We start from the raw sequence: 21,697 nt of genomic DNA, 5'->3' as shown, positions 1-21,697 counted from the left end.
AGAGATGAGAGGTTAGATCCCAACGGCAGACAAGCGCCTTTACAATGCAGTGCAGACACCAATACGTGAAGCACGAAACATAACCTGCCAGGCCAGCTGGCGAGCCAACAGAGCTACCAAGACTGCGCAAACAACATCCCAATGCAACGTGACAGAACGGAAACAGCATCAAGGTGCAGGTAATTCGACAACTCAAGAGCGCTGATAAGAAAACGAGCTACGGAGGTCATCTCTGATCTCCTGTGACAAATTATCGTCGGCGTCGATGTGGCTGGGATCCTGAGCACGCGCCAATTCTTCGAGGGTTTTCGTGAGGGCGGCGCCTTCGGTGCGGCCACGGTCTACGTTGACGAGCATCATGATGGGGAAGGGGAGGCCGACCAGGATGGCTAGGAACCAGAAAGCCTGTGATTGACATTAGTATGAGAGATGAAATTCAGAAGTGTTGAGCAGACTTACTGGTCTAATCTCGCCATAAGCATCGGTGATGGCGCCTACGATAGCGGGACCAAAGACACTGCTGCCTTTGTCTGTAATGGCGTATAAAGCGTAGAAGGCGGCTTCGTAGCCAGGAGGGATGAGTTCGCCGAATAGCGCACGGCAGTAACTGCTGAGACCACCAAGGACGAAGCCGTACACTGCACCTAGAGGGTACATCTCCCATTGCTGCTGCAAACCCAGGTATCCTAACCGCTGGACTGCTGGTATATACCCTAGAAGGCCGTATATTGGAATTACTTCAAAGAGCATGATGCAGAGTAGGATTGTTTGTGTTGGCGACAAGCGGAAGAAAGCAGATAGCCGTGACCACAGGAAGGCGCCCAGAACGCCGAAGACTGTTGCGATGACGTTTATTAGGGCGAGCATGGCGTATGACATGCCCAGGGTTGTCTTTGCGAAGAGCACTGCTGTACCGGATACAGTGGCAATGCTGTCCGAAAGTAGGAACCACGCTGCGAGGAAGTGTAGTACGTCCTTGAGATGTCGCGCGTGGGTCGCTGTACGGCCAAGGGATTTCCACGAGTATGCAAAGTACGCGAGGGCAGTGCCAAAGTTGGAGGTATGCGCACCGATATGCAGAGGCGGTCCTGGACGGGGACGCAGCCAGCGCGCTGTTGGTAGTGTGAAGACAAACCACCATGCGCCGATGACGAAGAGGACCAGGCGGAGACCAAAGTTGGAGGATTGGAACGCGATGACGATGAGAATACCGATAGTTTGCACAAGCAAAGCAGCAATGTAACCGATCGCGATACCGTAGGATGAGATCTTGGTTGCAAGAGCGAGTTCCACTGAAGGAGCGGACCTGCTTCTTGCCCTCGGAATTGTCAGATCGGCGGCTGAAAGGTTACTCGGTAAGAGTGCGGTTGTCGCGTCAGCGACCTCGTCAAGAAGGCCTTCTCTTTGTCCAAGCTGGTTTGCGTATTGCGCTCCTCGTATAATATTCTCCTGCGTCGGAGTTTCACCTCCTCTCTCGTCGTCTTCTTCTGTCTCCGCCTCGTCTTCCTCGTCTGCGTACGATTCGTCGGCGATCGAGTCGGCGTACTTGACTGTAGGGTGGAAGCGCACCATTAGCGGTAGGAAGCTGTTCAACAGTACGAAACTGGCACCAAAGCATGTGTTTGAAATGATTGCCAGCACTGCGCCTAGCAGATACACCTTGGGTACCACGGGTAGGAAAAGCATGGTCGCGATGCTTCCAATAAATGCGAACCACAAGAGGAAGGTCTTCCTGAACCTCCCATGATCCGCTGCGCCGCTCATGCTAATGATCAGCAGAGCTTGTATGAGGACCGATATGCTGAAAGTGTACATGGCGAAGCTCGCAGTATTGATCTCGATCCCGAGGATGTGAACGACGCATTGTCCCTTTTCAGGATTCGGTTTGAACAGGGCTTCTACGGCTTTGGTGGAGAATGATGGGCCTGGATGGACGGTAGGCTTCGTGGCTTTGCACGGTGTGGAAGGATCGGATAACAAGACGCCATTCTCGCGGGCGAGTTGCTCGAGCGTTACAGGTATGAAAGACCCAATACCGCAAACAACAAAGACCTGGGGTGGTTAGTGTCGGTGCTCGCGTGGTTTATAAGCTTGACGAGGCGCGTCCGAAGTAGCATCACGAGAAAGATACGCGCACAGCTTTGCGATATTGCAGCAAGCTTGCAAAGGCCTGAAGCAGATTGGGACGGTAGTAGGAAGGAAGGATAAAGTACCTCGGCAGCCCATCCATACATGTAAAAGCCGCGGAGCTCCTTGTCGCTGGTCAACCGGGTGTCTTCGCCCTCGTAGTGGGGCTGCGAGTCGTGGGACTCCATGTCGAGGCTCTGGTCGGAAGAGAGGCTCTGCTCATCGTCTGCCTCGTTGGACTGCGATATGGACGGCACCGAGACTTTGGACTGTGAGGATGCATTGCGCGCAATGGTCGGGCGCTCATAGGGCGGGAGCTCGGGCGCGCGAGGTGACATCGAGCGATTGGAAGCAGTCGTCCGCAAAACAGGGTCCTGCGCTAATCAACGGAAATGCGTCACCGCAACTGAGACATGATGAAGGATCGAGGGATAAATGCGACAGCTGACCGGGCTGCTATTCAGGTCGGAGGGCAACTTCTAGTGGGCACGCTGAGGTCAGGCCCAAGCTGGGGAGAGATGTGGAGTTGTTGGGGTGGCAGCGGATGATCCCATGGGCATGACCTGTGAACATCTGATAAAGCGTCTACTTGCAGTAGAGGCTTATCCGAGAAAGACATTGGACAAGGCGCTTGCGCTCAAGCTCGCATCTAGATAGACTACTGGCCGCCGCAGCCGCAAGCTCGCCGAGCCGCGGACAGTAATGCGGTGAATGACTGAACGTACTAGCGATTAAAGTGGCTAGCTATATCGCATCCGCGCGACGAGACATGCAGTGTCGTTGACGCACATTATAGACAAGCTGGGCCCTCAAGCTTGACTCGGTTGCTGATGCGACTTCAGAGTGTCTGGCTGGAGATGCAGGGCTCCATCATCAGCGTGCATGGGTGGAGCAAACGCCAAGGCGCTAAGCCCAATCCACGCCCTCCCTCCCGTCGTCGGTACGAGAGGCTGCTGATGTTTCAACGACCTCATCGCTGCAACCACTCCACCCGCCCACGTCGCGCGCACCCCATCCACGACCACTCCGGACTAATTCCCACCGCTCTACGGCCGCGACTGCCATCACGACGTTTTGCAGCATTCACAGTCGACGATGCGCTAGTCGCCAGCGCCCCGACCTCGCTTTCTTTCACCTGCTGCATCCGACCAGCGCCCTTTCAACACTCACTGCGCCTCGTGCTATCTCGGCGCTTCCATTCTTACACCCAAGCATCTGCTTTCATGAGCGCGCCTCACTCCTAACCTGCGCATTTCACCGCCGACTCCACCGCCAGCTCTCTGCACGCAGCCTCGATCACGATCCAAACACCGCGCGGTTGACATTCTCGCGACAACTTCAAGGAAAAAGCGCGACCACACACTTCAAGAAAGCTATAGACGCGCGCAAAACGGGTGCGCAGACGGCGCCCCAGGCCGCGGGACGGAGGACGACGTAGTATGCCAGGCATTCTCACCATGAACCACACCGGGTCCGACTCAGCGACGGCTTCACGAGATGCAGAAAACAGGAAGCGCAGCCACAACGGGGATCTGACCAATGGCGGACTCAACGGCGCGCGAAGTGACACGCCGGCAGGGGGACCTGCTGTTAATGGGGGTCCTTCGCGCGAAACCAGCACCAACGGCGCATCCATGGCAGTCGCAGCAACGGCCGGTCCCACGCTCGAACAATACTCGGATTTGCCCCCGGAGATTGCTCATATCGGCCCTGAGCAGTACATGTCCCTGTCAACACTGTTGTTGCGGATATCCCAGGAATCTTACAATGAGTTGGAGGAAGTCCTGAAGAACATGGCCGCCATTCAGATAGCGCCAGTGTCAAACGGCGCTCTTCCCAATGGCCTTGGCGCGGCAAATGCACAAGTGAATGCAGAGGCGAACAAGCGTAAAAAGCTGGTTGTGCTTCAATTCGCGCAGGAGCAACGGGCTAAATTCATCAAGCTGCTAGTCCTCACCGAATGGGGAAAGAAAGCTTCCGTTGACATATCGAAACTCATTGATTTGCTGGCCCACGCGAGTACCCAGGCAGCGCATATGGATGCTGCCGACTACAAACTAGAAAAGATTAAGATTCTGTCCAACAATGCCAGAGAAAACAATCCGGATGTTGCGACCGCCCTGGAAGTGCTATCGACAGGAAAAGCGTCATGGATGCCGAGCCTGGGCTACATACCGCCTGAGCCTATCTCTGCTGAGCAGGCCCTCAAATTCCTTCGGTATATGAACACCTCTCTCTCCATACGCCTAAACGTACACGAAAGCCTCCCACGACACCTCCAAGACTGGCGTGTGCACTCTGGACGCGCAACTTTTGTTGTTGCTAATGAGCTGGAATTTGACGTCATGTCTTTTGTGGAGGATGCTTCCGAACAGTGGTTTCTCATCGATCTCCGGTTGTTGTTCACTCCTGCACCTACCATTACCGTCGGTAGCCGTTTCTTCATGCAACTCAAGCTGCAGGCCGACGTAGTTCTAAAGGAGAAGGGTCTGACCGGCCTTTTCGACTTCCTGAACAACTTCGTTCTAACGCACAAGATCTCAGTACTTCGATCGCAGGCTGTTAATCTCGTTCGCAGCGGCTGGGCTGGATCTCTCAAGGTTGAGCCTGTGCATCGCTTGCTCGTCGTGTCTTATTGGACTGATAAGCCTGGAAAAAAGAATTGGATTGAGATTGGCGTATCGAACAACAAACCAAAGAACGGCAAGGTTTCGTGGAGAGGGCCTCCCATACCGTCGCTGACTACGCGCTGGTTCCGCCAGGGCAAAGAAGTGAAAGATGTCAAGTTCCATTTTGACTGGAAGGATCTCTCCATGGAACGCGTTATCAAGCAAGTCATCGCACGCCACACGAGTGATATCTTGCGATCCACAAAGGAGAGTTTCAAGTCTGGAGTGACGGCGAACGCACATCTTTCCGAGACCGAACCTGCAGACTCTACACTCAACGCATCGCTGGGTACGAAATCTACATCAGTTACCCTATCATTAGAGTCGGTCACTGGTAACTACATCCTGCGACCAGCTAGCGCACTATCAGCGCGAGCGGAGAATGCTTTCAACCAAGGCAGAGAGCCATCACAGATTGCTCATGTAATGACGCAAGTGCTAGCCGGCACATTGCTCAGTCTGATCCAGAAGAACGCACAACAACTCGGCTGGCAATCGGTCGCAAGACAGGCTTTGAAACAGCAGGTAGTGTCGGCTGCTGTCAAATTGGATGTCATCTCTTCCACGCTATATTGCCCTCGCGGCTGGACACCAAACTGGGCATTGGCAGCGGTAATCGACTCTTCTGGCGAATCGTGGTGGATCTTTGAAATCGGATCTGGTGGAAATAGCCTCGAATACGCTGAGCAGATCAAGTTGGACAGACCTGATGGAAGCTCCTTGTCCATCAACCGCAACACCGTGGCAAGTCTGGAGAGGGTCGCTGTGCAGCTTCTGTCGTTCCGCGTCACAGCTCGCCAACTAGAAAAGGAGAAGAAGAATTTCAGTTTGCGACCTGAGTTAGGGCAAGCAGGCTCATTCGTGGAAGCTGGTTGTGTTCCCCGTCGATGGGTGCTGCATGTGCAAACTCCGGACCTTCTTGTGCCCCAAGCAGACGAAGACTCATGGCTTGAATCGGACATCAAGATTACATGTGAAGGCTTGAAAGTTGGGGGTCAGGACGTCTGGCATATGGCTGTCGGTAGAATGGTCAAGTCTGTTGCTGCAGACATGCATAAGCTCATGGCAGCTTCACCACAGACCGCCTTCAAGTTCTCAGAAGATGGCAACTTCAGGATTCTTCTTGCCACGCCCTTTGGGCAAGATATCCTAGGAGAGCTGCGAGCACGACTGCGAGATGTTAACCGTCTTCGTACCTTTGCCAGTACCCTTCAGAAGCGTCAAATGCGGCTTTCGTCCTCCTCCTTACAGCGCGTACAGTTCCAGTACGGTCCATCGCCATACTCTGCAACCGTCAACTTCGGCGCTGAAAAGGAGCTTACCATCGAGCTGTCACATGACAATCCGCACCATCGGATTCTCCATCTGCTTACTGAGATCGCCAATGATCGGTTGCCTTTCTTCCCAACCACGGAGGTCAGCGATGTCGATGGCCTAGATCGCTTCTGTACGACTCTCGTCGCGACCCGTCCCCTCTTCAAGGCCCTGCGTGAAGTCGAGGAACGATCTCCAGGCAACTATAGTAACCCCGCAATTCATGTTCACTCGGTCCTCAAATACCGACTCACCTATGACAATCCGGTCTGCACTTTCGACGTGCGCCTTCAGCCCAAAGATGACCAGGTGTACTGGTTCATCGAAGACAACTTGCGTCCAAAGGATCCTCCAAATCAAGCCACAAATCTACCAACTCCCGAGCGTGCGCCTGGTCATAGGCGTCTCGACAGCCTACAGGCCAAGCTGAAGGAACTCTTCAGTGGGAACGGCCCAGGATGGTTTGGCACCCGAACCGGCATGGTGGCGGCCTTGGACGCGGTCCCTGAAGCACTACTCAAGCTGGACGAGTGTGTTTTGAGTTGTAAAATGGCAGGAGGTTATGTTGCACCGCCACCACTTGAAAAGCCACCGCAACAAGCGCAGAACCAGGGATCTGGTCCAGGACAGGCGCCTGCACAGGCGAACGGAAACCAGCAGGGAAACCAGCAGCAGCAGGCTAGGATGCAACAACAACAGCATCAAGCGCGTCAGCAGCAGCAAAGACAGGCTCAGGCGCAAGCTGGGAAACAGCACCCGAACATGCAGCAACATCCCAGAAGCCAACCTCCGAACGGCAGACCCTCGCAGCAGCAGATGCCAAACGGCCGCCAGCAAATGTCGCAGCAGCAACAGCAAAGTCGAGGCGGTCCAGGAGGTCGTCCAGGGCAGTCCAAAAACGACGTCATCACCATTGATTAGAAGACCTTGGGATGAGACCAGCATACCAGCTGTAATTGCGTTCACTCCATTCACGATTTGTGTACAATGTTTTCTTTGCACGTTCTTCACGTTTTTCTAGCATTGGGTTAGCGGGACTACGGTATAATTTGCGCTTTCAACAGGTTCTGCTGTCTTGCGGTTCACGGTGGGGTTTCCCACCGGATTATGTATTCTATCTGACATGGACGCGAGGTCGGCTTTATCGGCGGACGATTTGGGCCCGCGCTTTTCCTCTTTTGCTTCATTGCTTGTATGATCCTTCTTTTTATACCATGGTGGGGAATTGCGACGAGGGTAGACATGAACAGTAATCACGCCATGGCTAGATGTGAGGCTGGCGATCTACCGATATAGATATCAAATGCATAGATGCTATGAAAGGTGAATTGTGCTCAAGCTGGAGAACTCGTGTGCACCGCAAAGGCATGACCATGACGTGCTTGTTGACCCAGTCCGCGAATTCTATATCAAGAACCTGTTGGCTCGACCGGGTACTGCTGCACAACACCCTGACACCTCGTGAAAACCTCACCCTTCATTAAGTCTTCGCCCTGCATATTTCCATACCTCCTTAGTTCCGGGCTCACGATCAGTTTAAGTGGCCTTTCATCCGGATTTGGCGACGACAGCAGGTCGCCGCTTCCTGGTGGTAGGATCATCATTACTCTGTATGGTTGCGAGCAGAGTTCCATCCATGTCTTCGCGCAGAGGCGTATAAGAGTCTCTAACGCCTCGGCGTCCTTCGGTTCGAGAACAGCTACCTTAGATAGTACCTGGTGTATTGCACTCAAAAGCGAGGTGATGGTAGCTTCATAGCTGGCTTTCAGCTTTTTCTCATCAGGTGTGGTTTCATTTGATGGGTTCATTAGATCGAGAACCGCCCTGGCCGCCTCGCAGCGACGGGCTTCAGTTGCCGCAGGTATACTAGGCCACTGTGTAACATCTAGGTTTATGCATTAGTCAAGTATCTTGATTCGGACGAACGAGGGCCTACCTTTGGTATAAACTGTTAACCATACATCATCACAACTCTTTCCTTCCAACCCCAAGATAGCGAACGGAGTGCAAAACACGTGCGTGTATAGTAGAGTCCACATAGTGTTCTGCAGGATAGCCTTCTTTAACACCCTTGTATTGACTTTGTGGATGCGTAACAGTTGATCGTTGGAGAATGGCCATTCCACTTCACGGCGCATGTCCCATTCTAGATTCGTGAAGTCTTGTACCTGACTCACTACTGAAAAGAACTGAGTAGAGATGTCACGGTATCGCATCACCTTAACACTTCGAGCTTTCGTGCGCTGTGGGTAGGCCTTGTCGATGAATGCCTGCTTTAACTCCTCGTTTGCTAATCGAAGCTGCATAATTTCGAGGGCATGTTTCTCTACCAGCTCAGCGTTTTGTTTCTTGAGCAATTCTCGAAGTCGTTGTTGTTCCTCGCTGAAGTGAGTGGTTCTCGCCCGTACTTCATCGCGCATGCGCAGTCTTTCTTCGTCAGCTTTGGCCTTGACATGTCTGAGATGAGAAAGTTCTTGTCTCTGCTCCGCCAGGGTGGTCTGAAGCTGCAAGATTTCTTGCGTGTGCTTCTTGGTCAGTCCGGCTTCCTGTCGTTTGAGATCCTTCTCGTGTCGCTTTTGTTCTTCTCGAAGTTTCTCTTGCTGAGTTTGTAAATCTTCGCGCAACAGCCGTCCTTCTCGTTCCGCATTGAGCTTCAATCGAGCGACATTTGACTCATACTCATTCACCGTCATTTGATGGCTCCCCATCTCTTGCCGCGTTTGTTCGCAATGTTTCTCGTATTCGTTCTTCATCCGCTCGGCAAAGCTGACCTCTAGATCTTTTATGCGAGTTTCGTAGGTGTCTTCCACTTCTCGCAAGTGCGCGTCCCACTTCCAGTGTTCTTCGTCCATCTGCTCTTTGAGACTGCTAATATTTTGCTCATACCGCTTTTGCTCTTCCTCTTGACGAGCCGCACCTAACTGTCCTTCGGAAGATGCCTTGGTTGACTTGTCCTCTTTATTCTGTTGCTGTGAACCATCGTGTATTCGGGCCTCGAGATAGCTCTTTTCTTGTTCGTGGATTACATATTGCTCGCCCAGCATGTCTTGAGCTTTCAGCATCTGTTGGTGCTTGCTGTTGACCTCCGTCCTCAGGCTCTCCACCTCGGTCCGACTAGCTCGCAGTGTACTTTTCAACGTATGAACCTCGATCTTCAAACTATCCAAGAGCCCCGCGTCTGCTCGATGATTGTCCAATGACCGGTGAGCCGCATCAAGTGAATGACAAAGCTCACGATATCGATGCAAAACCTTGGCAGCCTCTTCTTCTGTTGGTCCATCCAACAGTGACTGTAGCATTGGGAATTCCTCTCCAGCTCTAAGCAAGAGTTCCTCAACTCGAGGTACATCCTGCGGGTTGGATGAGAACTGTCAGTACTTTGTCAGTCTAAATTCTCACGATGTACCATTAGATGAACTCACAACCTCGTCGTGCGGCTCCAACGGACCTTTGTCGCGCTGCAAGACTGCTTTTGTTGGTTTTTTGGGATCAACTTCCTTGGATGTTCCGCCGGATGATACGCGATTCTTTCGTGAAGTAGCAACTGTTTCGACTTTGGCCGAGGCAGGGGTGGCAAGGCTAATGCTACGGCCCAACTGTCTTGGCTCACCCGACTGAGGTGTAGGTGACACTCGTAGTTCGTTTCTGTCTTTCAATCGAGCCTGCCGAATTACATTCATGACTGATTGCCTGGCTGGTGATACACCTGTCGTCGTGCCAGGTGGAAGTGCGTCGGTAAAGCCTCCTTTACTTTAAGCTTGGCGCAAGTGCTTGAGGTTCCACGAAAGTTTGGCTCGATGTTTACTCTGCCTAGCTTGATAATTCGCTTCTAGGAGCCTGTCGTACGCCCCCAGGATCATTCGTACCCTGGTCACGTATACCGTTTGAGCAGATTTCCAAACATCTGCAACAAATTCTGATTTATTGGAGGCGAGACTTCGCAAGAATGAGTGCGATACAGTGGGTCTGCGGAGTAAAAGAAATATACCCAGGTAAGCTGGAGCCTTGTGCGTCACGTAACCTTATGGTGGCTTACCGCACTCCTAATTCGGCCTACCCCACGCGAGCCTTCATAATCGGTCTGTCTCCTATATTCGCAACGTCATGATAGCTTTCCGGAAGCCCCGTTGCCTGGTGCGAGTGGCGACTTCGCACCGTGATGCCTCGTAAACGCGTTCCCTACTTAGGCACTTTTGTAAGCTCTCATAACATGGTAGTCCTAGAATGAAGCAGATCTCGGAAAGGCTCGCCATACAAATTGGGAGCATCGTCGCCGTTGGCTCCTAACCTCGCGACATCCTCAAAGCCTTACTCTTGGACAAAAGAAAGCATGACTTCCCTGGTTGTCGTGGTCACATCTGATTGGTCGACCATCATGTGCTGGCCTGCGAGTAAGCCTTGGAGGACGCCTCCGTCCTTTCGGTGGTGCGGAAAGCGGCCCTGGAACACACGTTCCATGCACTAGGGGGCCAGGAAACGCCAAAGCTCGACTTATAGCAAACACCCTGCAAAACACGGCAAACAGTGCATAGCTGCGCCTGATAGGCGCATGTTGTATTGGTATAATTTCCAACTGGTCTTACAAAGCGTAGGCAAGCATAACTCAGAAACCTCCAGTCTAGACACAACAATGTAGAACGGCAAGGTGACATATAGTATAGGTCTAAGGGGTCGCTACGAACTTCAAATAATAGCACCGATATCGTACGCATCAACCTTCTTGTTATCCATGAAGAACATTTACTAACCCCAAGGACTGCGACGCCTCTGGGGCAGTCTGTTCTGTTTCAGACTGGCTGAAGTTTGCTTCATCAGCCTGTGGAGGTAGTCTACCACCTTTGCGCGTGTGCACCTTCCGATATATAAGATAACCGAGAGCCACTGCTACAATAGCAGCCGCCACACAAACGCCCGCTATGCCACCGGTCGAGAGCCTACGAGTGCCAGAAGGGTCGCCGCTGTTATCATCTGTAGGTACGGCAGTGCTTGAGGGCTCGCCAGTCAAACTCGGGGTTTCGGAAGATGCAGGCGATGTTGGAGGAGCGCTTTGCGTCGAAGCAAGGGAGGCTGCTGTTACGGATGTTGACTGCAAGCCATATGTACTCGAAGTCCAGCGCGATCCCTCGGAGTTCTCCGTTGATAATATAGGCCGCTGGGTCTCGTTTTCGATGCTAATGTATACGCCGGACGGGGTGAACATGTTGCTTATTCTGAGGCTGCCGTCTTCTTGTGAATCCAGCCGCCAAAACTGCCCAGTTGTTTCTTGGGTTGCGAAAAATTGTAGGTCGATGATCTGATAATTGGTGACGCCTAGCGCGAAGTCGTCCCCCTTCCCCACTGTATGCAGCCAATAGTATCCTTGAGAGCTGGTCTTTGTTGCAAACCACTGCTGACTGTCATGCCCGGTGACAGGCTCCAATATCACCGAAGCATTTTCCGGGGTAGAAGCAAGTGCACTAGACCAGCCGAGCGACTCAGTCTGCAGTATGAACGTAGTAGACACATCGATGTCAACCATTGTGGCAACCTTGGAAGGCTTAGTGTCGAGAGGGACAGTTTCAATCGCGGTGTATAGAAGGCTACACATCAATATATATGAAGAGTAAAACCCGAGGTTGTTTCCTGATAATCCCATTAGAGCTGCGGCTGGTTCTTCTTTAGCGCCAACGCATGGTGTGCATCGGGAAGCATTCGGGAGCCGCCACTATATTGCCTTGTTGCCTATTTTGACTCAGCCTCGTCCGCAGCATGCTGCGGTCTCTTTCGCGCTTCTGATTACCGGTACAGGATACCATTGTATGGCGCATTCACCTAGTGGATAATACTTGGCTGATCTTCCGCTGCGATAAGTCAGGCTGTGGGTACCTAGGTAGCCGAAGAACAAAGCGCAAAACAGTCACATGAATTCATTCAAACAGCATGATCATGGTTTATCATGCATCCAGTTATGGATAGACTACCGCGCCACGCGATAGTTTGTGGTGCTTCCACCAAATAGAAGCCTCCAAAGAGCCGCCGATTAACTCCAAGACCAACTTCAGCGTAGCATTATAGCGTACGGGCTGTTGCTGCCATTCTTCCACTGTGAAGCCGACTTTATCATAGCGGATATCCAACACACATGCGATGTCCAAATCTGAGAAGAAGTTAGTGACCAATGACATGGAGGTCTAAGCGGATCGACCGACCTTCCTTGGCATTCTGGTAACGTCGAGGCCGCTGATCTTCATCATCGGAGTTTCTGAAGATCTCCAATTGCGTCTTGCCAGCACTAAGATCCCTTAGTGTAAGCTGAAATGACACCTCCTCTTTACGCGGCTGATCCGACAGGACTAGGTCACCCTTATTGAGTAGCCATGTGAGTTGAGATTGCGCGTACGTGGCTCCATGGATCTGGGTCATATCCTTTTCTACGTGGAACGTATTTGAGTAGAGTTGGTCGAAGCAAACCGCGTAGTTGTGTCGGCAAACATCGGTCCTTCTCAAATTCGGTATCGCATCTTTCTCGATACCACACACCACTGCTCCTCGAACCACTGCTGTCCAGGACTCCTTCGGCTGTCGGTAGCTCATCTGCATCTCTTCCTCGGTGATCGTCTCCTTGAGGCGATATTTTAGGTACTCAGACGCCCCAAAACCACCCACAAGAAACAAGTGCTACACGAAGAGTCAGTATTGAGGATCAGTCACTGGTGGATCGCTAGGCAGATACCTTTGGACGACTGCCTCTTTCTTCGATGCGATCAACATGTTCCCAGATGAGCTCAACTATCTCTTTGATGCAGGAGTCGAAAAAGCCTCGCATTGTCGATCTACAAATCATAATGAGCAGTGATGATATCAGGAGGCACTAAACATACTGTGGAATGGTAATTAGGCCCTTGTTTACTTTACCAAAAATGTCAAGGTTCTCCAACTCCCCTCGTAGGCTGAATCGAACATCAGGTGTTGAGAATGCAAACTGCTTCTTGACATCGTCAAACGCTTGCATGAGTTCTCTCATGGCGGGAGTTTCGGAGGCGTGATTTGCGTTTTTGTCGATGTCCAGATTTGGGTCGAGCTTTAGATATTCCTCCTCTCCAAGCAGCATTCTTAGCCACTTTTTGAACTCAAGGTTGATGAAAATGGATCCGCAGCGACTGCCTGGTATAGTAATTAGGCTCTGCATGGTCTCAGACTCAGTCTTACAAACCTGTGGGCTTGCCAATCTGCTCCAATTCGAGAGTTGGCGATCGTTGCGTAACTCGATATGAAACAACATCCTACATTCAAGATTAACCGACCATTGAAACAGCGCCAGGTACAAAAGTGTCATAGAAGGCTTACAACAGTACCGCCACCTGCGTCGCAGAGAATGAAGTAGTCCTTAGACTTTTGACGCCGTTAGTTACGGATACCTCCAATCGAAATTGACGCTTACTTGGAGGAATTCTTCTTCTTTTTCGTCACGATACCACCGCGCAGTGTAAAGCGCAGCTGCCTCGGGCTCTGTCACGAACATGATTGGCCTCAGCTTTGGAAAGTTGTCCTTATTAAACCCAGCTTTCGTGAGAGCTCTGTATGTGGAGTTCATAGCCATATAAGACCACTTCTAAAGCTTCGTCAATAGATTTTCACGCCGAGAGATCTGTGGACATACTGTGGGTATTGTCACAACAATATCCGTCGTTGTGTGTTTGGCGAACACATTATTCTCGTCTACTCGCACTTCCATTTGCACGTAAGCAAACAATTTTTCGAGGTAGTCTGTCACAATCTCCTCCGGGCTCTTGTGAGAATACGGCGGTAGGTCGTTCTGGCCTTTGCTCAACATCATCTCGTCAAAGTTCAGATTCTTCATGCCGTCCAGAACCTGTAAAGTCATGTCAAGTTCCCCTAATAGATCTTCCACGCCAAGCTCCAACTTAGTGTGAATCATTGTCACTGCATCTGCGCTCAGACTCTTACCCCATTGCTGCTCCCCGGCCTGACTTGAACGCGAGTAAGAGATCACGCTTGGAACCTTCTCCTCGTTGTCCATCTGCGGACCCCATTGCTCAATTACATCAATTTCCTCGAGAGAGCATTCTGCACCTGAAGGTGTAGCCCACGCAATGCCTATATGCATCCCTTATTTTAGGACTAGCACGTCGTACGAGACGAAACAATGTTCACTCACCACTGAATGTCGTGCCATAGTCTATTCCCAAAACCAGTCGTAGTTCCTGAGGTTCCTGTAAAATCTTCTCCTCGCCTGCTGGAACAGTGGCATCAATCGGCCCATGACCTTTCCCAGACCCTGTACTGATGGGTGCTTCCAGTTCTGCCTCCTCGGTCTGCTCCAGTGCAGATACATTCTCGAAGTGGTAAATTTTGTTCATTGGGAAAGGTTATGCAATGGTATTCTCAGGCGGTTGTGGCTTCGTTGAGACTTCGAAGATCTGGATCTGATCCTCACTTTCCCATTGGATAGTGGTTCCTGTCTTGGATGGTGAAGTAGAACTCTAGACATACTAGAGCATAGAGTAAACGGTAGGGCGAAGACGACGTCAGCCGAAAGCACGCATCATAACTGGGTAGTCAACGGTTGGCACGTCGTTCAGAGTTTGCCACACCCATAGCACACAGCCGTGTGCGTCCGTGCTCATGTGGTGTGACAGCGATTTCAAGTATGCGCCGGATTTGGAAGTAATTGACGAGTGAGCTGAAGAGGTCTCGTGTTCGTATGCATGAAGCTCATAAGCGAGGCAAGGCGTGGGACCAACAGCTTCGCACGCTTACCGCCACCTTACTGCGCCTGCAAGAATAGAGTGCGGGTTTGGACTCAGACTAGGGTCTGATCTTTCGAGATTGGTTGGGGCTGGTCTGTTAGATGCGGTATGACAAAACGCTTTCCTAGGCAGAAGCGATATGCGTGGCATTAGGAGTCTCTATAGGCATGCGAAGAATGCGAATGACGGCTGAGCCACCATTTCCCACACTTGATGCGGGGGTCGCAACGTCTCAAACCGAGGGTCAACAACTCTGCTCATAATTACTTGCAAATCGCATGTACCGGTGATACCAACCACCACTAGTGAGCGCTAGCTTTCGAAACCTTCAACAGCTGCGAGTTCATCACGGGTTGTATGCATGGGTCGTCAGGTTGATTTCAACAAATTAGTTACACCTCGGCATCGTACCGGATTCAGAAGAAGCTGATACTTCCTTGAGATTGGTAAGCACTGAGACAATTAGTTGAAAATGACAAAACAGTAATTCGGGTACTATGTAGTTGCCCAACGAGCTCATGAAGAGATGTCGGTCATGTCCTCGACCAAAGGCGGCAAGATGTTAGTATCACGGAGGAAGCCCGTGCAAAAGTCTGAGAACGTCCCAACGTCGCCAAAATCTGTTCTCAGCAACCTTGCATCCGTCAATGAGCCGATACGGCGTGGATCGTTCAGCTCTCATCTGGAAAAGCCTAACGGTGGAAAGCGCGAAGCTATCAAGGCATCATGGAAAGAGAGTCAATTTCACAAACTCAAAACTAAGATGACCTCCGGAAGGAAGGCAAAGACTGAGAAGATCGAGTCTCTAGAAAAGCATAATGAGAGCACCGAATTGACGACTGCTCTTGACACTCCAAGTACGCTGCAGCCGGAGTCTTCATCAGCGGAGGCGTTACCCACTAGCAATAGCAATGAACCCACTGCTGACTTGGAAGCTCCCGAGCTAAGTACCACTGTTTCACCAACACATTTGCCCGATACCTCATCCGAAGTGTCAGTCATCTCGCTCGTTGCCGATCTCGATCAGTCAACGAGGTTTTTGGATGATGGGGGCGATAGCCAGGAAACGAAATTTGCCATTTCCTCACACGACCCACCCCTGCTGATACCTCGTCAGCCTGTCGAGCCGACAACAAGCCCTACATTCAGCATTTTCGAGACATCAGAGCAGTTGCAACAAATCAGAGCGTTGATCTTGAAGCAGGCATATGACTTCCTGACAGAAATGCCTGCTGATACGACCACCATGGACTATGTGGACCAGATACTCCGGGCGTATCGCGTATTGCTGCAGAGGTACAGTTCGAACTCGGACAATCTACAGCAAGCGAAAGATCAACTGAAAGTATACCATAATGTCGAAAAGGAACTCAGGGATACACAGATGGAGTTAAGAGAGACAAAAAGAAGATTAAAAGATGCAGAAAAGCAAAAAGGTAGATATGACAGAGAGTCTACTCAGCAGAAGGGACGATCAGCACAATTGGAACGACAGTTGAGGACGCAGCTATCTAAAGACAAAGCACAGTGGCTATCTGAACGCAAAACCCTCTTGGAGGATAATGAGGGGCTAATGATGTCGTATAGCCAACAGATACAGAGCCTGCAAAAAGAGAAACAAGATCTCTATCAACATACAACACTAACGCAGCGAGAACACGACCAACGCTATGTCCGTTTACGAAACGAGAAGAATGCCATGATTACGGACTTGAAACAACAGATCGATCTTCTGACAGATGGAATTACACGCGCAAAGAAATCTGCGGAAGACCAACTGAGCGTGCAGAGGGCCACGCTCAAAGCAGAACATGAGCATGATCTACTCATGCATGACGAGGATGTTAAGAAACTCCGGAGGGAATTGCAGATGCAAAAGACCAGTCTCACCAAGGCGCATACGCAAGAATTACAGCAACTGCAGGAAAGATCTCAGAGTGAGAAGGTGGAGCTTGATAAGAAGCATGACGAGGAAATGGCACGATTGCGATCTCAGCGCGAAGAGCTGAAAGTGGCGCTTGTTGTGAGAGACCATTTCAAGGGCTTGAAAGATCGTGAGCTTACTGCGCGATACAAACGAATCTCCACTGAGATCGAAAACTTCGCAAGCATGGAGTGGAACACTCGATGCGAAGCCAACTGGCCCCTCTCAGAGGCACAGCTTATGCGGCTTCATCCGAAAAATACAAGAAGACTGAAGCAGCAGATAGTTCAGCACTCCATGTGGGTACTTCTGTATGAGTACATTTTCAGTCTACCATTCAAGGTATTTGGGAAAGAAGGCGTGAGGATGAACAATGACTGGACCAGTATCTACGATTTGGGTAAGTCTGGTATAGTCGCTCAGATGATGTGAGACTAATTATTGCAGATGTGTCCTCACTAGAGTGGCCCACGATATCCTCAGAGATTGAAAAACAGCGGTACGAGACTGCTCGTTCACTTCTTACGGCCATTGAAGCACCTGGTCAAGGATCGCCGGAACACCAAGAGCTACGTACTGCATACAGCGAAACGATCTCAACATTGGTTACGATCATCTCACAGGCTATCGAAAGGGTTGCATCACTGAACGAGAGAGACCTGAAGTTACTTGATGCTCTTGTGAACCTCAGTGGGAGGACTTGGCTAGAATGTTGTTCTCAGAGATACAGACTCATCATGCAGCTGCCTATAGCCGAGGGCAATATTCTCAATCTGCCCCGCAAAGAAGCCCAGGCACTGACGCTGGTTGTCAGTCCGGAACTAAAGCGGTACGGCAGCTCTCAAGGCGAGCAGCTTCACGGCGGCGAGCCGATCACCGGCTGGAAAGGACTTACCGTATCGTATCCAGCATGATAACAGGTGCGTTGGCAGAAGCCACGAAGCGGGGTCGATAGGACGAGAATGTTGAAACTCAGCCTTGCATATGCGCTAGTGTATACGTTGCTTCTCCGGTGAGCGCATGCATCAACCAGTGCATATAAGCCTACATGCAGGCTGCCACCTAGTCAAAGGCCCAGGTGGCGCTCATGAGATCTTGCACATGCGATTCCAAATGAGTGGTGGCTAATTCTGGTGAACAAGGCTGAGATCATGAGCATGATGCGGGGCTCCTGTGGGCACTCTCACCCTTTACCCTTTACTGGTCCTCGTCACTTCACATCGTAGCTTTTCAAGCTTGAAGCATTGATTTTGACTAGAGCCACTTGTTGGACGTGATCAGGTCAGAGATCAGGAAGGCGCTTGGGCTGTTTCAACGGAAGTGGTACGTATTGGCTAGGCCTCTTGATTGGCCGAAAGATTTTTTGACAAGTACAGCAAAGGCTTCGGAGATGGGGTTACGAGATAGCTTCAGGGCCGTCGTGAAACCGAAACGGGAGCCAGTCAATGCACCCAGACCACGAGTCAATGTACCAGCACCTCCGACCATTGAAAAGGGTGCATCTTCCCTGTTGCCACTAGCAAAACCCGCGTTACAGCGTCCGACCACAATAAGGCCCTCGAAACCCGCACCGCCAAAGCCACGCGTCACCCCTGAACAAATCCGAGCCCTTAGAGACTTTATCAGGCAACGATATGCGCTTGACATTCAGATATGGGAAAAGAGAAACAACACAGTGTTTCAACGGAGGCTATTGAATGAGAAGATGAAGAAGGCTGATGCAGCTCTGATAGACATCAATAGGTGCCTAGTGGATTGGAATTACCCTGAACGCTTCGAAAGTCGCGAGCAGTACGAGAAATTTCATGAAATCAAGCACCGGATAGAGACAGGATACAAGAGGAAATGGCAAGACGAACCTCCGTGGGTGCATATAGACACTGGAGGGGATCCAAGCCTGGGGCCCTTTGAGACTGATAGTCGATCGTTGTCTTCAAGACCGCGATGATGGTGAAAGGAAATGGCAACGCAGGCCGGAAATGATTGTAATGATAGTGTTGGTACGACCTGACTTGAAGCGCACAAGGTGCGACTTACCAAAAGACCACCTTATTTCATCTGCAGTTCAGATACATAAAACCTGCGCCGAAGAGCGAAGTAGCTCCAAGTACCCCACCACTGACTGGATGTGCCCAATACACTCCGCCGGGTGCCTTACAGGACACAGTCACATATGCAAAGGACGAAGTCCGCAGCTTCACCTGGCACATTTTCCAGCTCACATTAGCATGTGATTGTACTGGTATTGCCTACCCAGATTCGCAGGTTGTGTCTACCTCGAGAGGAGTACGGTCGGATTGTTTGTGCTCCAATACCACAGGTCAACTCAACCGCACCTACGCCGCCGGTACGCCGAAAAGCCTAATCGGATGCATCGTATATTGAGAACACCGAGGGTCGACTGGTACACATGCATAACTCTGTTCCGAAGAGACAAGTCGAAGGGCCTCCATCATTTCAACACAGTGCCCCCGGATATTGAGGCGACAGAGAACGTGGCCATGCGCATTCTTGTCCGATTCATCTTCTTTCGCAGAGTGTTTTAATAGCGGCTATCGGTGCGACTCCAGTCCGAAGGGCGCCTCTGTTCGTCATTGCTCGTGCAAAGCGCGTCGCGGGTGTTATGCGGGTTGGGGACGATTCGACGGTTCGGCGCGTCGTGTCTTGCGGATAGGGCGTGGTGATCGTGTAGATGGTATATAGGATCGGTTATGTCTCTACAGCATTGCAGGCAGTGTACATGGCCCGAACTTGCTGGCTGACGGTATGTGAGCAAGTCTGCATGCTCATTGCGCCGGCTGCGAGATTGTGTCTGTGCGCTGGCAACGTCATTCGTTCTCTAACCGCGTCTGGACAACCTCTTGGCTTTTCATCTTGCATTACAACATCTGTCTTCGAATCTTTGCTCCTCATAAATGCCCATCAGAACTTCATTCGATTGACCTTGTAGCAAGCCGCATGTCAGATCCACATCGAGCCTGACAAGCATGCAATGCAAATGGATCATGTATCCATGGATGTTTTGAACGAGCGTAGTGTCTTGCTTCGCCTACAGGTGCTATGTTCTCCTCGTAATTCATACACTGCCCTGAAAATAAGAGTTCGTGTTTACCAAGAAGCCATGCTGGTCAATCTCCTACTGTTCACCGCTGTGTACAGAGCATTGGCCACGATCCAACAAATGGTAGCCATCCACTCTCGATAGTGGAAAGAGGAAGCTATACATGAAGAGTCGTAACACGTGGACTATTGCACAGTCGGTAACTCTTTCTTTTCAAAGTCGTTCTTGGGCGTTCATAAGAGTGTTACTGCCAAAAAATGCTCGCACGCGCCTATCCGACTTTGCAAGACTACGCAGGTGTCTGCACCGTCACTTCCATCAAGGACCAGATCGCGCGCTAGTTCGAAGGCACGACTTCTCACAATAAGCACAGATCTGTCAACATCGCATGTCATTACCGCTACTCAGTGTACATCCGTTCGTCAGTATCGTCAACATCGTTAATTAGTACGCCTTCATCGACGCATGTGGCCAATATACTTACAGGACTAGCACCCAAAAGACAAAGCTGTACATACGGCTACTATGGCTCGTGATGGTACACCTTCGATCAAAGTTGTCCTCAAAGGCCTGTTCAGCAAAAGCAAAGAGACGAGTTCTCCACTGCGTCCAGGTGAGCAAGTCCTCCGGATCAAATACTTGTGCTACGAACACGATCGAAGGATCCTTGAGAGAAGTCCCTAGATTGAGTGCGCGCTCTATCCAGGAATCGCGGATATATAATCTTCAGACTAGGAGTCTGCGTAGTGAAGGTTGCTGACTGTCGCTGATAAGATTCAGGTAACCCTACCAACACTGGCCCTAATAACGACGCCAGGGGTACATTCGCTCAGCCTGCAACCACGCAATCATCAAGCCTTTCGCAGCCAGTTCAACCTGACACAAGTTCCGGGCAGAGTACCTCTTCTTCTCTCATGCCGACGCCGGGCTCTCAACTTTGTCCCAGCGCAGTCATGCCGCTGTACGAGCAGATCAAAGAACGTGGCCACTACCTCTGGGGCGATGCCCATTACTCTGTTCTTACGAATGTCGTCCCTGGACGTAAAGACCAACGGCTCCACAAATTCCATCGCTACCTATATCTCGGGGTACACTTCGATCATACGTCTGCGGAAGCTCGTCTTGTACGCTATGAACGCCGAATAGGCGGCGTTCTCGAGAAGGGGACGATCTTGAGAACATGTCGTGGACAGGACGTCAATGATGCGGTCGAGAAATTGTCAACTATGCTAGGAGTATTGGTGTCGTGTTCAACCTGTACGATATCGGGTGATTTAACAACGAGAGATCTCGGTGAAACTAGCAGTAAGGCAGCAAGAAGAGCGGGTGTAGTCAACGGATGGTTTTTCGAGGGGGCACAGATGGGGACCGTGGATAGTTTCGAAGTACTTGAGGAAGATGAGTTTGCTTTAAAGAGGTGAATTCAAAGGGCTTGTTGAAGGAGTATGGGCTCACGGGCAAGCTTCATGCTACTGTATGGGAACAGGATCAATTTCTGGCCCCGAAGCCAATCATTTCAAGGATAAAATTATGATCAGGTCGTTTGCCTTGCAATCACTTTGATCTATGAATGGGTACCATCAGTTAGTCATGCCAGCACAGATGACTCTCCGAGTGACGTAGGGGAGAGATCCAACAATGAGCAAAGAGATTGTACAACTTCTCGCTGATTGGCGGCACCTTGTTGCGGCGTTACATCAGGTCGTGTTAGCGATGGGTCTTCTACACCTCTGCAAACGCTATCTGTCCTGGCAAGCCGCTTTTGAAAGCGCTTCAACACCGTTCCCCATAGATGCCCTCAGTCTACCGTATGAACACCCGAGTCAGTGGTAAGCGTCTACCCGCGTGCCCA

At 51.0% G+C, this 21,697-nt stretch overlaps 5 protein-coding genes across 5 annotated transcripts; 2 read left to right on the top strand and 3 right to left on the bottom strand.

Moving 5' to 3' along the window:
• Window positions 1-192: 192 nt before the first annotated feature.
• Window positions 193-2,465, bottom strand: J4E90_000598 (uncharacterized protein; the record flags this gene model as incomplete). The annotated part of the gene is made up of 3 exons (XM_051430194.1): window positions 193-405; window positions 460-2,052; window positions 2,214-2,465. The coding sequence occupies 3 exons, from the start codon at window positions 2,463-2,465 to the stop codon at window positions 193-195; spliced, it is 2,058 nt and encodes a 685-aa protein (XP_051295681.1).
• Window positions 2,466-3,584: 1,119 nt separating this feature from the next.
• On the top strand, window positions 3,585-7,031 carry J4E90_000597 (uncharacterized protein; the record flags this gene model as incomplete). The annotated part of the gene is made up of 1 exon (XM_051430193.1): window positions 3,585-7,031. One exon carries the CDS (start codon window positions 3,585-3,587, stop codon window positions 7,029-7,031), a length of 3,447 nt encoding a protein of 1,148 aa, XP_051295680.1.
• A 977-nt stretch (window positions 7,032-8,008) lies between these two features.
• Window positions 8,009-9,790, bottom strand: J4E90_000596 (uncharacterized protein; the record flags this gene model as incomplete). Its single annotated transcript, XM_051430192.1, has 2 exons — window positions 8,009-9,478; window positions 9,785-9,790. The coding sequence occupies 2 exons, from the start codon at window positions 9,788-9,790 to the stop codon at window positions 8,009-8,011; spliced, it is 1,476 nt and encodes a 491-aa protein (XP_051295679.1).
• A 2,467-nt stretch (window positions 9,791-12,257) lies between these two features.
• J4E90_000595 (uncharacterized protein) lies at window positions 12,258-14,470 on the bottom strand (the record flags this gene model as incomplete). The annotated part of the gene is made up of 6 exons (XM_051430191.1): window positions 12,258-12,767; window positions 12,823-12,922; window positions 12,971-13,253; window positions 13,303-13,372; window positions 13,750-14,183; window positions 14,269-14,470. 6 exons carry the CDS (start codon window positions 14,468-14,470, stop codon window positions 12,258-12,260), a joined length of 1,599 nt encoding a protein of 532 aa, XP_051295678.1.
• A 925-nt stretch (window positions 14,471-15,395) lies between these two features.
• Window positions 15,396-17,698, top strand: J4E90_000594 (uncharacterized protein; the record flags this gene model as incomplete). Its single annotated transcript, XM_051430190.1, has 2 exons — window positions 15,396-17,184; window positions 17,232-17,698. The coding sequence occupies 2 exons, from the start codon at window positions 15,396-15,398 to the stop codon at window positions 17,696-17,698; spliced, it is 2,256 nt and encodes a 751-aa protein (XP_051295677.1).
• Between the last annotated feature and the right edge of the window lie 3,999 nt (window positions 17,699-21,697).

This window comes from Alternaria incomplexa (genome assembly GCF_024043165.1).
Source record: "Alternaria incomplexa strain BMP 0042 chromosome Unknown scaffold_1, whole genome shotgun sequence".
Classification (NCBI taxonomy): domain Eukaryota; kingdom Fungi; phylum Ascomycota; class Dothideomycetes; order Pleosporales; family Pleosporaceae; genus Alternaria; species Alternaria incomplexa.
The sequence above is the reverse complement of the archived record's forward strand: the minus strand, read 5'-3'. Positions and strand labels throughout refer to the sequence as shown.